The sequence below is a fragment of the Takifugu flavidus genome, chromosome 11 (assembly GCF_003711565.1).
Source record: "Takifugu flavidus isolate HTHZ2018 chromosome 11, ASM371156v2, whole genome shotgun sequence".
Classification (NCBI taxonomy): Eukaryota; Metazoa; Chordata; class Actinopteri; order Tetraodontiformes; family Tetraodontidae; genus Takifugu; species Takifugu flavidus.
In genome coordinates, this window is record NC_079530.1 from 5,300,351 (window position 1) to 5,315,675 (window position 15,325).

The 15,325-nt window shown below is 45.3% G+C and overlaps 1 protein-coding gene across 4 annotated transcripts; it reads left to right on the top strand.

Annotated features, from left to right (window-relative positions):
* The first annotated feature begins 4,754 nt into the window (after positions 1-4,754).
* atl2 (atlastin GTPase 2) lies at positions 4,755-15,147 on the top strand. Of its 4 annotated transcripts, XR_008952598.1 has the most exons (16): positions 4,757-4,982; positions 7,905-8,053; positions 8,198-8,410; positions 9,092-9,223; positions 9,314-9,418; positions 9,492-9,542; positions 9,625-9,681; positions 9,754-9,846; positions 10,752-10,890; positions 10,968-11,095; positions 11,207-11,263; positions 11,345-11,416; positions 11,516-11,947; positions 12,613-12,627; positions 12,781-13,117; positions 13,306-15,147. XR_008952598.1 is itself a non-coding variant. In XM_057046945.1 (15 exons), exons 1-15 carry the CDS (start codon positions 4,913-4,915, stop codon positions 12,910-12,912), a joined length of 1,845 nt encoding a protein of 614 aa, XP_056902925.1. In that variant the 5' UTR covers positions 4,756-4,912; the 3' UTR covers positions 12,913-15,147. The 4 variants fall into 4 exon arrangements, 3 of the variants coding, with proteins under 3 accessions (XP_056902926.1, XP_056902925.1, XP_056902927.1); XM_057046945.1 differs by having other exon boundaries at positions 4,756-4,982; positions 12,781-15,147; XM_057046946.1 differs by lacking the exon at positions 12,613-12,627 and having other exon boundaries at positions 4,755-4,982; positions 12,781-15,147.
* The last annotated feature ends 178 nt before the right edge of the window (positions 15,148-15,325 follow it).

Genomic DNA, 15,325 nt, shown 5'->3' on the forward strand with positions numbered 1-15,325 from the left:
CAAGCTCGACAGCTTCAACAGAGGAGCCACTTTGTACCTTTCTCTTTTAGTTCACTGTCCTCAGAGTTTCTAACTCCTCTCTGGTCCAAAACTGGCTGATCAAACACCTTCATCCAAGCCCTGTCTCTCCCTCATCTCTCCATTAGTTTCCTCTTTTTTTCCAACTTATCACCCCCTCTCTGCCAATTATTTCTCCATCAGCCTGTAGTCTAATAAAGGAAGTCTCAATGAATGTTTAGCCCTGCTTTGATTCCCCTGATGAAACACAATTAAGGCTCATGTTTCTTTGCTCAGGCATTCGACAACACAGAACGTGGAGGAGATGCTCTCCCTCCCTTTCTCTCTCTCTCTGACCGTGGTGAGTGTGTTGGCTGCGGGAGTGAATGATAAATATAAGTGTTTTTTCCAAACTTGTTTTTAAACTCTGATCTTTATTGTCACACTGATTGGTGTTTAATGACATTGGGGAGCACATTTTGTAATTTGTAATTTTGGTCGTTTATTCACTGTCTTTGGTGCAATTGTTTGGCGGCTATGGTCGCCATGCCAGTTATGGCGGAGGCGCCGGGAGTCTCTGGGTTGGAGAAACTCACCCGCAGACACGCCGTCAAACTCTCTTCACCAACCGGTGTGTCCGTGGAGGAGTGCGTTCTGGCTGTGGGGGAGATTGTGGGGCACGGAAGCGTGAAGTCCGCTTCCAGGATGAACAGCGCGGTGGTGGTGTTCGTGGACAGCACTGAAAAGGCCATTGAACTGGTGGTGGCTGGGGTGGTCGTTAATGGTGAATTAACGCCGGTGTTTTCCCTGTCAAACGCGGTTAAAAAGGTGATTGTATCAAACGTCCCTCTGTTCCTTAAGAACGACTTATTGCTGCGGGAGCTCAGCCAACACGGACACGTGGTGTCCCCGATGGGGAGTTAGCGTCTCACCAGAGAGCTGGTGGAGCAGACGGCCACAAGAGTGGCTGAGACCGTCCTGGACATGGAGGATGTTGGAGTGGAGGAGAACAGTATCAACATGTCAATCAAACAGAAGAATACAGACACAAAGGTAAAAAAATGAAACTGTGAGAAACAAATGTCTCCTGCCTTCGAACCAGCGGTGGACACACTTAGCCTACAGGACAAACAGGACACGGCAGGATCAAGTCACACAACCTCCCCACCACAATGCACACAAGATATACACAACTCACCTCACACACATATCTCACAGGTCACACACAGCTTAGACGACACACACAGCTCACAGGACACACACAGCACACAGGACACACTCAGCCCACAGGACATGCAAAGTACCCCAATGGACACACAAAGTACAAAAAGCTCCTTGTTGGACATACAGGAGAGCAACAGTTCACGGGACATACAGGAAACTCTCACTGATAATGAGGACATGCAGGTGGAGATGCACAGTGGATAGTCTCTTTCCAAGATTAGGTCTCCTCAGGACCACAAAGGGCATGAGGTCTGTACAGGTGGAGGACTACTTTCCAGACCTCCAGCATTTTCAGGAGTCCACCAAGTACTTTATGAAGACTGGGAGCTTCGGCCAGGTCTCTTTCACTGACCAGGAACTGTACCGCCTCAAAAAACTGCTGCTAAAGGTTCGGTCTCGGCTCGAGAGCGCTGACTAGGCCAATATTGAAGAGTTTAAAAGCACATGGTACCCAAAAGATGAACTATGTCTGGAGGAGGAGCTGGTCTTTGGAGGCCTCCTCAAATGAATGATGCTTGCTTAGATCATGTTCTTGTTTTTTGTAATGACAAATAAATTGAGTTTTGAAAAATCAAAAAAATCTCTCAAGAACAGTCAGCTCTGAAAAACAACTTTAGCATCAGTGAAATGTGTCCACTCAGTGATAAGTGTTGCATGTGCTCAGTGAACTGTTTTTGTTTTTAATCATTATTTTAATTTTGACGAGGTTCAATAAAATGATTTAGAAGAAATTGATAAGAAGCTGGGAAATGATGTAAACAATCAATGTTTCAATGTTTCATTAAAGGGGTGTGGATCCTCCGAGTCTTCATGTTCTGTTGGCTGGGAACGATTAGGAATCTTTCTAGTCAGAAATTCCAGGAAAACCTTGTAATTGGATGCCAACTGGTACCATAAGCCTCCTCCTCTGTTCAGAGGAGTATTTCCATTTCACATAAATGCTTCTTTTAATCCTCTTTTAGTCCATCTTTGCAGTCTTCAAAGGAGTGTCCCTCAGGTGCATATGGACAGCTGATTCTGTCCTGAGGAGTTGGCTTTTCTGTGTTGGATCATGTTCCCCTCCAGCAGCAGAAGCTCAGCGGTCTGTGGTTACCTGGGAAGCAGGGCCTCGCCTCAGAGTAATGCTGAAGGAACAAAACTCCTGACAGCAGAAGTGTGGAGAGAGCGATGAGACCTCCTGTGGTCCCGTCAGGACTGGATCAGAGCCTCCTCCCTGCCTGTCAGAGGAGTCCTGGAGACATCAGTAACCAGGGGATCACCTTGCCAACGTCCACCTCTTAGCCCAATGCAGAGCCACTATGTTTCAGCTTAGAATAGCTCTGCTTCTTTATCATTTTTTCAAATCTGTCTTAAAATAATACAAGATACAAAATAAATAAAGTTGGTTATTTAGATATTCAAAATCAGTATTCAGATGTGCTGATTGATAAACCAGTGGGTGAATCGGTAAATAGCGAACAATAATCGCCTTCTCGTGTGACTTTGTGCCCCCTGTCGATTTTCCATCACCTCAATCTTACACCGCCACCTTGTGGTAAAATATGGAAGGGTTTCTCAAATTTAAATGATTCAATTCTTCAGTATATACAAAAGAAAATTAGTGTTATGCACCTCGATGCCAACAGAACCTACAACAATACTCACAAGGTTATTTGCAGTATCTTATAAATAAAGGATAGATTATCGGGATTATAATAGTGAGATTATAATCCCGTTGAAACGCAGTGCAAAAATCCTTAATCCTAAACAATTAGTCAGGTCAATTTTTTAAAAAGAAACAACATTGCTAAACACATTTATTAGATTTTAAACTGATCACTTTTTGTATAAATCAAGTTTTGTGGCGTGTTTGGTGTAATCCGCGCGACGGCCGCTAGAGGGCGAGCGCCATCATGCTCAGGAACGGGTTGGAGGCGAACGTTGACGTAAACTGGCTCTGTGGAGACGGGTGTTTCACTTTGATGCGGGAATCCCAGACACTGTACACTTTAATGTTCCTTCAAACACACCACTGGGGGGCAGTTATTGCTCTGCGACCCTTTCTCTAAATTTACCAGGGCCTGTCGTCACATGTGTCGATCATATTTCTGGAGGGCGATGGTGAGCAGCTAAGAATAGAAGTTCCCTGACACAGATTAACACCGCTGCTCATGTCTCCATCTGCACTCTTTTAAAAAAAAAATGCAGACCTCTGGGTCTGTTCAGGAGAAAGAGGGTGGACTAATAAAGGTCTTTACACCTAACCTCAACACTTTCCACCTCACACCTTGCTGCATGTGGAAAACAACAGCGTCTTTCAGAAGCTCGTAAATGTCAGATATAATCCCGGACTGGAGAAGCAGGATCTCCAGCAGGGTGCTGGAGAAATTTCTCTGGAGCAGTTTTAATATCAGCAGACCCCCGATTATTGGGCCAGTTTCAAATGCACCTTTGATTCATTCATTGTGTCTCTCAAATTTGTGTGTGTGCGTGCGTGCGTGCGTGTGTGTGTGTGTGTGTGTGCGTGCGTGTGCGTGCGTGCGTGCGTGCGCGTGTGTTTGCCATGGGCAGTCTAATCACGTGATTGGCTTGTCCAAACAGCACAGGCTTGACTATTTAAATATCTGTGCAAACACACTCTGCTACAGCTAATGCAAACAGACAAACACACACCTGCCTTTACAGACAAATCGTTAGGAGGAGAACCCATAAAGACTGTTCAATAACTCTGCTAAAGACCTGCCAAACACATCATTAAACTATTGGATCTATTAAAAAGAGAAGATTTTTTTTAAAGCCTTTAAACGTTGCTTATCTTTTAGGAGTTATTCATTTTTTCTACATGTTTACTGTATTTACATGCTAAACTAATTGAGTAATTTAAAAAAAAATCAGACAAAAGCAAGTGGCATATATCATTAAATCAGCACTTAATTACTAAGGAAACATTACAGCCATGGCCTATAAAATATCCATTGTGTAACCAATAATATAATGATCATAATTTAAAAAATCATATGGATTAGCTTGTCTGTAGCTAACACACACTAAGATAGACCTCTAATTTATTAATTCTGACCTGTTATATTTGGGAGCTTTTAATGCATTTCCTTAAATTCGTTTTTATTGCATTTTCTCAAACAAGAACAAAAAACATCTTTTAAGAACTTTTAACTGAGGAAATCAAGACAATTTCCTGCAAACTGGCATCAACGGGGTGGGGAACCAACGTCCATGTGGATGATATTAGTGGCAGAAACATCTGAAAAAGAGGCTCTTCTCTGAGAGCTTTGGGTTATTGTCATCACCACCACCGTCTTTATATTTGGTGTTATTTTAAAACTGCTGAGGAGCAACACTTTCACAGTTCCTATTGGAAATCAGCTGTAGGAGCGGATTCGACTTAAGATTCATTTCAGTTATTGGTACAATGTTATTTTAACAATTATTGACATTCAACGTTCATAATCCCTTAAAGAAGCTTCTTTTCTTACTGCAGCCACGCCACCGGGCGGCGCTAAAGATGCTTGGTCTCTCTTTTGATGCGTTGCTCAGATGTGCGTGTGCGCGTGTTCGTGTAGTTGCTCTGACGTGCGCCTGCACGTATTGCCGGCGTTAACCTCGGTGCGGCAGCGTGTCGCGTGAACTACAGCGACAGCAGAAAAAAGAAAAAGCGCGGCCGTGACGTCAGACATTGGAGTCAGTTTCCAAGATGGCGGAGGTGAGCGGGCTGAGGAACCGAAATCACTTCGACTCTAACTGCAGCAGAGACCGTGACGAAGGTAAATCTGCCGCCCTCGACGGGCGCTGGGCTGACGGGGAGCCGCCAGTGGCGGTGGGGGGGTCGACTCGGCGTCTTTATCCCTTTGTTTTCCTTGAAATTCAGGCGTCTTTGTGTGGAGCGAAGTGTGTTTTCCGTTAGCCGGATCCATCTGTTTTCGGTGGCAGCCCCGTGGTGTCCTGCCCACCAGCACCCCCGCTGCCGTAACCTTTTTACCGCCCCGAAATGTCTCCAGCGCGGCCTGGAGACAGAGTAAAAACCGAGCAGGTCGTTATTCACTCGTGTGCGGCTCGTCCCCGCCAAGCTGTTGTTGTGCTTCAGGTTCGAACCCCGACACCTGTCGCCTCAGGCCGCCACTTACACCTGCATGGAGGTCCTGCGAGCTCCCGCCGTTCAAGCCGCCCGTTGCTCCACGTCGGCCGGCTCTCAACTTCGAAAGTGTCCGCGGTACAGCGGCTCGCCTGCCGCTACCCACACTCACACACACTTCGCTCAGCTAATCCCGATAATCACCGTTGATTCTAAAGACTATTATGGGCTGACCGACCTACACGACAGGCTGTGGGGCGCATTTTAACCTCTTTTTATACAGAGGAACAAAATAAGTGATCATGGGTCTGAGATTCCATCACTTTTATAGGAAAAGCTCATTTATTATCGTTGATTTAAAAATATAATATAAAGTCTGGTTAAAATCATATATACTTGTATTAGAAGGCCAGTTTAAAAAGGAAACTTGCAGTACTGTTAATTAATATTCTGTTCATCTGTTTGGGTCAAGGATGTCACATTCTTCCATCTCTGGGGTTTAATGAGTGACATCCGTCACCATATTTTGCAGATTGCGCTGTTTATGGCATAATAATGGCTCAGCAGGTCTGGGGGAAACTCTAATTTGCCCTTATTTGTAGTTGTAAATGATGGAAGGGGCAAGTTGAGTTTCCACTGCTTAGCAAGGATTATCGTGTGTTAAGGCTTTGCCTGCTTCTGCTTCCAATTTCTGTACAGGGTTATAGAAAAGTAGTGTTAATCCTTTAGTTGACATGACGGTTTTATTCTGTCCTTCGTCGACGAAGACCGATGCAGGAATCTGATCGAGTTCCTCTTATCTCAACACCGTTTCACCGACTCTGGCAAAACTTTTAGCTCGCAGCAGCTGCTCCTGAACTGCACTTTGTCCTCACACATACTGATGGAACTTTTGCCCCCCTCCGCTCTCATCCGTGTTTTTGGATTTGAGCCATCAGCAGTAGATTCTGCCCTTATAAAATACCCCATAAAGTTTGAGATGTTGATTTTTGTTGTTTGCATCAGTGTCTGAAGCCGAAATCCTCCTTTCATATCCAAGTTCGAGTCTGAATCAAAGCTGAAACGAATGATCCAACAGATGACTCTTTATTTAACTTGATTCCACACCAAAAGTAGCTGTTCGTTCGTGCTTTAAACAGCTAAGTAATTTGTTTAAAGAAGCAATTAAAGCCAAGCTCAGATGTAGAGCAGGAGTCCAGGGAGGGCAGAGCTGATGTGGGGCGGCGTTTCGATGTAGGCTAGCTCGTATAGACGCTCTATTCTTACCAAGCATATTTAAAGACAGGCCGTCATAACTGAGGTGTAGAAGACTGAATATATCTCTGTGGAAATGCCCCTTTCATGCTGTTTACAGGGTTTTCTCAGACTTGACCCTTATGAAAGAGTGTGTACTGTATATGGTTGGATAGCTCCCATCAGCCTTGTGCCACTAGAAGATAAGAATCCATACTGGTAATGTTGGTTCTGTCCTGTATCCTGTGAGTTTAAGTGTAAAACACCTTATTGTAAGGTGATAATGTTTTTGTGCCTCTTTTATAGAGGTTGTAGTTGTTCACATCAACATTCAGCTGTTTCAGACTAGTTTCCCAGCTGAAGTGGGTCTGCATGAGTTCAGGCTGTGGCTCCTCCTGATGCTGGGTCTGAGTAGAACACTCTTTGGTGTGAGCAGAACCCTTTTCAGGCCAAGGAAACGTGCACAGAACAGATTACAGCAACAGCCATGTGCTCTCAACGGCTCCTCACAAACCAGCACAATGCCGCTTTTACAGTTGCTTTACTGAGCCACATTCCACAGAATATCAACTGGTATTAGAAGTATGTTTTTATGTGACAGGATTGTTTTTAGATTAAACATCACTGTCGGACATTAGCGGCCCTGCGCTGGGGAAGAGGGCAGGTTTATTCAGTATATTTGTACAGAATGGGTTCACGTTCTGCCTCGGCCTCTCGGGTGAATGAACAACAGGACACGTCGCTTAAGTTTGTTCCTGACGTTTTCCATTTTATCACTGTTGTTTTCTAAAATGTACAATTAAAAGCATAATATTCCATCATTATTCCTTCTGGTTTGATGTCACTGGGGCCTCTTTCAGTGATCCTTCTGTTGTCGGATCCGACTGGGTGCAGGTAGTCCGAAAGGCGTGCCTATAAAGCAAATAGAGTAAATAATCTTATTGGCATGACACAAACTCACGCCTGGCAAAAGAAAACATCTGGAAGTTTCTCATCGCTTAATTATGACGTTGATATATTGAATGTGTCGGATTCCATCTTGATGTCCGGTGAAGATGCGGCAGACTTCCTTCTCCAGGCACCAGAGGTCAGATCACTCAGATACCTGCACTGGGAAAAGATCTCCACATTTTATCAGGAAATAAGTATTCATTTAGTTTGGAGGGTCAGGCAATGGCCCTTAAATGATGGAAAAGCAAAGTCATCGAATCTCCTTAACACCACTATGAAGTTGGCAGAGGGTGGTTATCAATGACCGGGCAGATTTTATTGAGCATTTCTCTAAAGCTCAGTGTGTCGGGCAGTAAACTGCAGCCAGCGATCGATCATAAGCTTCTGTGGAGCGATGTTATATTCATTTCTTCTCTGCGTGTGTCTGCAGGCCTGAGCAGTGCAGAAGATGTCTTATCCATTTCTCAGCGTAAGCCGAGGCCCCAAAGCCTGGGCAGTGAGTTCCTCCTGAGAACTGCAGCGTCCAGCGTGGGCCAAGATGCCAGTGTTACCCCCTCCACAGACGACGAGGCTGAAACGGTGAGGAGCAACTACATAATCACCAAAGACGCTTCTCACTTTTCAAAATTTCCTGTATGTTATCTCTGTCAGGCCTTGTTTTATTGGCTCTTAATCATCTGAGTCATTAGGAATCTGTAATTGAGGGCGTGCGTCTATTTTCAGCCTGTGATGGAGGAAGAGAAGGCCGGACCGGTCCAGATCGTCCTGGCCAATGAGGACGAGCACAGTTTTGAGCTTGATTCTGCAGCTCTGGAGAAGATCCTGCTGCAGGATCATGTGAAGGATCTGAACGTGGTTGTCGTGTCTGTGGCCGGCGCCTTCCGCAAGGGGAAGTCCTTCCTGCTGGACTTCATGCTGCGCTACATGCACAGTCAGGTCAGACCTGCGTCACATGTCCCTCAGCATGACGGACGTTTTCAGTTTTATGTTCCACTGCTGTATTAAAAGTATTTCTTACATGGTACGACATAATCCCTCCACCTTGGAACAAATACCTGATGCCGTGAGCGGCCTGCTGATCTCAGGGTGTGTGTGAAAGCTGAACTAGATAAACTAGTCCAGCAGAGAAGAAACCTACTAGCAAAAAAAGATGCCAAGATGCCACGCTGCAAAGAGAGGCTCCTGTTTCATATATTAAGTCAGGCTTATCAAGAGGCCTAGTATAATATGCCAGGCACACACACACACACACACACAGGATGCCTGTGCTTGCCCATCCAACAACTGTGACTGCCCCGACATAAATAACAACAGTTCTTCTTCAGACAGCTGCTGGCCACATACATTCAGCCACGGTCACCTTATGCTCAGTTGAACTTGTTATTCGATGTCTTGGAGGGGGGAAATTGTGATCAGACGCCCCCTCAGCTGTTGAGCATGAGCAGGCGCAGACTGAAACCCCCCCATCCCCCAAATTTCACTGTGTTATATGGACGTATGGAAAGTAGTCAGGTTTACATGTTCCACACTTTGTCTTGCAAATCAAGTGTTTGTGTGGTTTGTTTGAATACTTCCTGCTGTGGTCAGCTGACCTCTCTAATGTCTGTGTTGCGTCAGGGTGACTCCTGGATGGGAGGAGATGAGGAGCCGCTGACAGGTTTCACCTGGAGGGGGGGCTGTGAGAGGGAGACCACAGGAATCCAGGCCTGGAGTGAAGTCTTTGTGGTCAACAAGCCTGATGGCAGCAAGGTTGGCAGCTGTAACAGACGATCAAACCCCTCTTGCAGTATTGACCCTGGTGAGGGGGCATAAAGTTGTTGATCAATCTCCTTCCATCAGGTGGCTGTGCTGCTGGTCGACACTCAGGGAGCGTTTGACAGCCAGTCCACCATTAAGGACTGTGCTACTGTGTTTGCCCTCAGCACAATGACCAGCTCCGTACAGGTAACTGCTGCAAATCTGCTCCTTTACAACATTAAGGTCCAAGTTTGTTCAAAGATTCTTGTTTTGCTTCCAGGTGTACAACCTTTCCCAGAATGTACAGGAGGATGACCTTCAGCACCTGCAGGTTATTGTCTTGTTCTTCAGAGTAAAGCCCCACCAGCCTGTCCAGAATCAACGTGTGTCTTATTTGTATTTGTGTCCTGTAGCTCTTTACAGAATATGGCCGGCTGGCAATGGAGGAGATCACCCAGAAACCCTTTCAGGTACTGTTGAAGACACTTGGGAACGATTAACACCGAGCACATGTGTGTGAGTTTTTCGTTGCTGTGTTTCAGTCCCTCATGTTCCTGATTCGGGACTGGAGTTATCCTTATGAGCACGGATATGGACTGGAGGGAGGCAAAAAGTTCCTGGAGAAAAGACTTCAGGTGAAGCACGAAAAAATACCTGAAGCACAACAGCACCACCTACAGGGCGAGATTGAAAGATTTTAACAGCATATATAAATAACAAATGCACGTTGGCTTAAAATGTCAATAGTTTAGTTTTAGGGGAGGGTGACATGATGATGGTCCCCAGTAAAAAAAAAAAAAAAAAAATCTGTTTTATTTTGAATTTCCCAAAAAAAATCCCCAGAATTGTGGCTTGAGTGAACTTTCAGACGGTAGCATTGGCTTTGGAAAACCTTTATCAGTAACCAGCTTGTTGTGATATCAGTAGAAGAATGTACAAAATGCAGTTTCAAATCAAATCAATCTTTATTTATATAGCGTCTTTTACAATCAAAATTGTTTCAAGGCGCTTTCCAGAATCCCAGGGCCTAACCCCAAACAAGCAACAGTGGCAAGGAAAACTCCCCTTTAACAGGAGGAAACCTTGAGCAGGACCAGGCTCATGTAGGGAGACCCTCCTGCTGAGAGGGGGGAGGACAGATAGAGGAGAGAATAGGTAGGAGAGGAGGGGAGGAGAGGATGGGCATAGAGCATAGAAATACATACAAAAATACATTATAATGAGTAAGCTGCCGGTTGAGTGGGTCAGCGGGGTCGGAGGTCATTATGCAGCTCTGAAGGCGGCGATACCTGTAAATGAATACAGAAGGGGGGGGGATGATAGTGACATGTTCTTACAAATTCAATGTATCTAATTACATTTGGCATTGGCGTCCACGGGTGTGAAGATCTACATTGTGTTTATGTTTTATGACCTCTTAGCTTCCACAAATCTGCTTTTCTCTGCGTGAATACACAGTATTTGTGATACACAAATTATTCTGTCATTAGCTCCATCATAAGCTCACTTTCAATTATTTTGAACATTTCTGCTGATTTAGGTGAAGCAGAACCAACACGAAGAGTTACAGAATGTGAGGAAGCACATCCACTCCTGCTTCTCCAGCATCAGCTGCTTCCTGATGCCACATCCCGGCCTCAAGGTGGCGACCAACCCTTACTTTGATGGCAGGTTGAGAGGTGAGGAGACGGGGTTCGACTGTGGTCTGGCAGTGAAAGCTGAAGCTCATCTTGCAGGGTTTGTTTGTGCCCTTCAGACATCGACGGGGATTTTAAGTCAGGGTTGGCCAAGTTGGTTCCTCTCCTTCTGGCTCCAGAGCAACTGGTGGAAAAAGAAATCGGAGGCAACAAAGTGACCTGCAGAGATCTTGTGGAGTACTTCAAGGTCCTGCAGCCTCTTTAATGTATAAAATAAAGCTGTTGCTTTTCGGCCTGGCAACAGGAAGCAGGTTGTGAGAGCAGTGATGTGATGTGTTTGTATTTGTCTTCCCCACAGGCTTATATAAAGATCTATCAAGGAGAGGAACTGCCTCACCCAAAATCAATGCTGCAGGTCTGTTACCGTCAACACTCGGAGAGATTTTGATTTGTCTAATGTTGTTTTCTGAAATGATTGAGTTTATTTTCTGTTCAGGCGACAGCAGAAGCCAACAACCTGACTGCTGTGGCAGGAGCCAAAGATCTGTACAGTAAGAACATGGAGAAGGTACGGCGGGGGTGACAGGAAGCGGCGTGTTTGTGCTAAACAGGCCTTTCTGAACATGTAACGTGTTACCTCACACATGTCATATCCTGTCCCTTCCAGGTCTGTGGGGGGGACAAACCGTACATCGCCCCGGCTGACCTGGAGCGCTGCCACGCAGAGTTTCGCGAGCACTCGGTGCACTTCTTCCGCTCCGTGAAGAAAATGGGCGGCGAGGAGTTCTGCCAGCGCTACCAAAGCCAACTGGAGTCGGAGCTGGACGAGGCCTTCACCAACTTCTCTAAACACAACGAGGGCAAGAACATCTTCTATGCGGCTCGCACTCCCGCCACGCTTTTCGCAGTCATGTTTGTGACATACGTGGTCTCTGGAGTGACGGGCTTCATCGGGCTCAGCACGCTAGCGGCCCTTGCTAACCTGATCATGGGCGTGGCGCTGCTGTCTCTCTGCACCTGGGCATATGTGAAGTATTCAGGAGAGTTCCGAGAGGTGGGGACGATGATAGATCTGGTGGCTGAGACACTTTGGGAGCAGGTGGGTAGATGCGTGTGTTTGTGTTGTTTTACACCGTGTCCACCAGGGGGCGCAATCAGATTTTTGATGTCCTCTTATTGATTAATTTAATAACAAATACTGTGGGTAACTCATTAAGTTTTATGTATTTTAACATTGGTCACGATTTCAGAGAAGGCCTTATCACTTTGTGTTTTGTGCAATTTTCTTTGTGTAGGTCAGTTTCGGTACACAAATGACAGACCTGCATTGTGGGAAATGTGGTGGTTGTGTATTTTGTTGCTGTGGTAAACAGCAGGTCCGTGTGTGTGTGTGTGCGTGTGTGATACAGCTGTGATAAAGCCATGTCTGGTGAGATTTGGGTATTTTATTTTTTATTATTGTTTCGGATTTCTTCATTTCACTTTTGTTGTGTTTTGGCCCTCAGGACTGTTATTGTTCGTGCAAAGTTCTCTTTGTTGCCTTCTTTATTGCAGACTCATCCAGCCATCCTTCTATCTTCTGTTTGTGTATGTTGGAGCTCCTGTCGTTTGTCCATCATTCATCTCCACAGACGCTTGTTGTTTTATTTTTACTCAGAAGTGTGTTTCCGTTTGTTTGGGACTCACCCTAAACGCAGCGTTCATGTCTTCTCTGACTTTCCCTCCTTCCTCTGCTTTTGTCTCTTCTCCCCACCTGCTTTACAGAAGATGGTCAGAAAGGTGAGAGGGTCACGTCCCATTTCTCTGCTCTTCTGCTGCCTGCCTCCCATGCCTGTTGTATTTCTATCTTCTCTCTCCACCATAACGTCCTCCAGTGTCCTCTTCTGCTCGTCCGTGGTTTAATTCTCCCGTTCCTCCCCGCTCTCCTCTCAGGTGTTTTCCAGACTTCTGGACCCTATCAGGAGCCGCCTGGCTTGGCCCTTCTCTCTCCTCTCCTCCTTCCCATCCGCACTGGGACTCCGAGCTTTATCTCCTCTCAACAACAACTACAAGAAGACAAAATAGCCACTGGTTGCCCAGCGGCTTCACAGACTGTTGGACTCACTTCTATATGAATTTATATTCAGTTTGCTGGCTTCTTTATTGTTAAATTTCACAGGAACGGTGCTGGAGTTTTTCTGCTTTTACCCCCTCGAACCCACAGTTTGGACATCTGACCTACAGGCCTGGCCCCATCTTGGAATCTCCAGAACTGAAGCCTGTGCAGATGGTTATTAACATCGTCTTATGTGGCAGATTTTAGTTTTATTTTTTATTTTGAGGGTTTTGTTGTTGGCATGTTGGACCCCTTTGTTCATCTTTTCTTTCTTTAACAGTTTTTAACCCTTCTCCCAGTGTATTTGCTTCTTGGAAAAGCAAATCGTCCTTTTCCTCACTCAAACTCTTTGTGTCCTGCAGGTTTTGAAGCCAGTGAGCGAACACTACATGGAAGACAACGTCAGACAGACGGTGGTGAACTCCATCAAAGCCAGTTTGACGGAACAGGCGGCGCAGCACACTAAGTTAAAAACACACTGAAGCTCCTCCTCCTCCTCCATCGTGTTTGTCGCCTCCTGCTCACTTGCTCAACACCATCAGTCTGAAGACACAAACTGTGGAACTTCTAAAAAAAAAAAAAACACCAAAGCTGACCCTTCCCCCCCAAATGCTCTTCACTGCCCCACCTTTATTTGCCCCCGCAGACCTGTGGCTACTGCCCCTGTCTGCCCTGGTCTGACTAAAGCGACAGGGGTGTCGCTAAAGCAGGATCTGGGGGCCCTCATGACTTACAGAACCCCCCCCGCTGGTAGCGCACTGCACTTACTTCAGGATCGAGCTGTAATTCAGGGAAACTGGCACCTCCACACGGAGCTGTTATATATAAAAGGATGCAAACTAAAATCCATTTGTGTTGTTGTTCACTCAGCAGGTCAGAACTCTTTACTTTCTCTTCCTCCTACTTGTTTCCTGAAAGCACAAATGACAAAATCGACTCAGAAATCGAATAAGGGGGTGGTTATTGTTGGCGTGGTGTCATTTTGGTAAAATCAGGGAAGAAACTGTCAATCTGCTGAACAGAAAGTAAGTAGAGACTGGTCGTGGATAGAATGGAGGTTATTTAACATCCTCTGATCTGTATACTTTTCAATATAAATCAATTTCCCGACGCATTCATCTGTGTTGACCTGTAAGATTATGTGGTCGTGTCCCCCGAAGAAACCTGTAGGAAGCCTTAAGCCTCTCAGCTGATGTGTTTTTACTCCTCTTAGCCGGCCTTTAGCATCATGTGGCGGACCTGCCAGCGCTTGGCTCTGCTCTGCTCTGGCTATTTAGAAAACCCGAGGAATAAGCTGACGAGTTGTAGCGTTAAGCTAGCGAAAAGCTTTTAGAATTCAGGCCTTTTGAGTCGAGCTGCCAGAAGGACTTGATTGCTAGATGCTTTGGTCTCCACCTGCCTTTCATCAGAGCTCAGCCCTGGCTCACGTGTAGCTGCTGATGATAAGTTTGATTTTTACTTCTGGGGAAAACATACCTCATATATTTTGTCTAAGATGTGTTTTTTTTTTTTTTCTTCCTTGCCAAGAGCTAGATGAGAGCATTGCTTCCATTCGTAGCTGCAGAGCACGAGTGAAGTTCCTGCCCCCTGTGAATTATTTTAGCTGTGCACGCTCATGTTAAGCTAAACTAAGCGTCACATTCAGAGCGGGATCAATGTTCTTATCTGACGCGTCTGTCACTTCTCTCAAACTGTAAGAGTGTAAGTGAGCTGATTCTGCCCCGCAGCACCCTCTTCTGGGTGGTATCGGTTCCTCCAGCACTTCAGCAAAGGCCTACATGTCCGTCATGGTGAGTGAACTGACATGAACTCAATCAAAAGACTCACTTTTTTTTTACGTTGTTTGCGACACGTGTGAGCTCTGCGCATCGATTCCATCCACATTTCTCACCTCAAGCGCCCGTTTATACTGTACTTTTTTCTGTGTTCACATATAGATGAGCATGCAAGTTGAATCAAATATTTAAATAAACTTTGTATACATTTTATAGTGTCATGTGACGGTGGCTTTTCTTCTGATCAATACGAGTCCGCTGATTACGAATCGGTTGCTACTGGTAGGATTTACACTAGTCTGTCCTGCAGACAGAACTGTGAGGTGAATAGATTGGCAGGATTTGTGACAGGTGGGTTGGAGAGTTTCTGCCTTTTAAAGATTTCTCTCATAATTTATTTTTGAATAAAATGTTTGCCTAATGAATAAATCCTCCTTTTTGTCTTTCTTTGAAAAACTAAAACCAGATTTAATTAGAAAAATGAGTTTGAATTTTTACAGTTTAAGGACTGAAGTTATTAATCAAGACTTCAAAACATGTTTTATAGATTAAAAACTGGTATTTTGCCACATTTTAACAGTTGGCCGAGAGAACTTTATTTCAACAA

Bases quoted from the DNA above. Each gene is read 5' to 3' on its own strand.
- atl2 (XM_057046945.1), top strand. From the start codon at position 4,913: ATGGCGGAGGTGAGCGGGCTGAGGAACCGAAATCACTTCGACTCTAAC. The intron at 8,411-9,091 runs GTCAGACCTGCG...GTGTTGCGTCAG, and splicing joins TGCGCTACATGCACAGTCAG to GGTGACTCCTGGATGGGAGG. The intron at 9,419-9,491 runs GTAACTGCTGCA...TTTTGCTTCCAG, and splicing joins CAATGACCAGCTCCGTACAG to GTGTACAACCTTTCCCAGAA.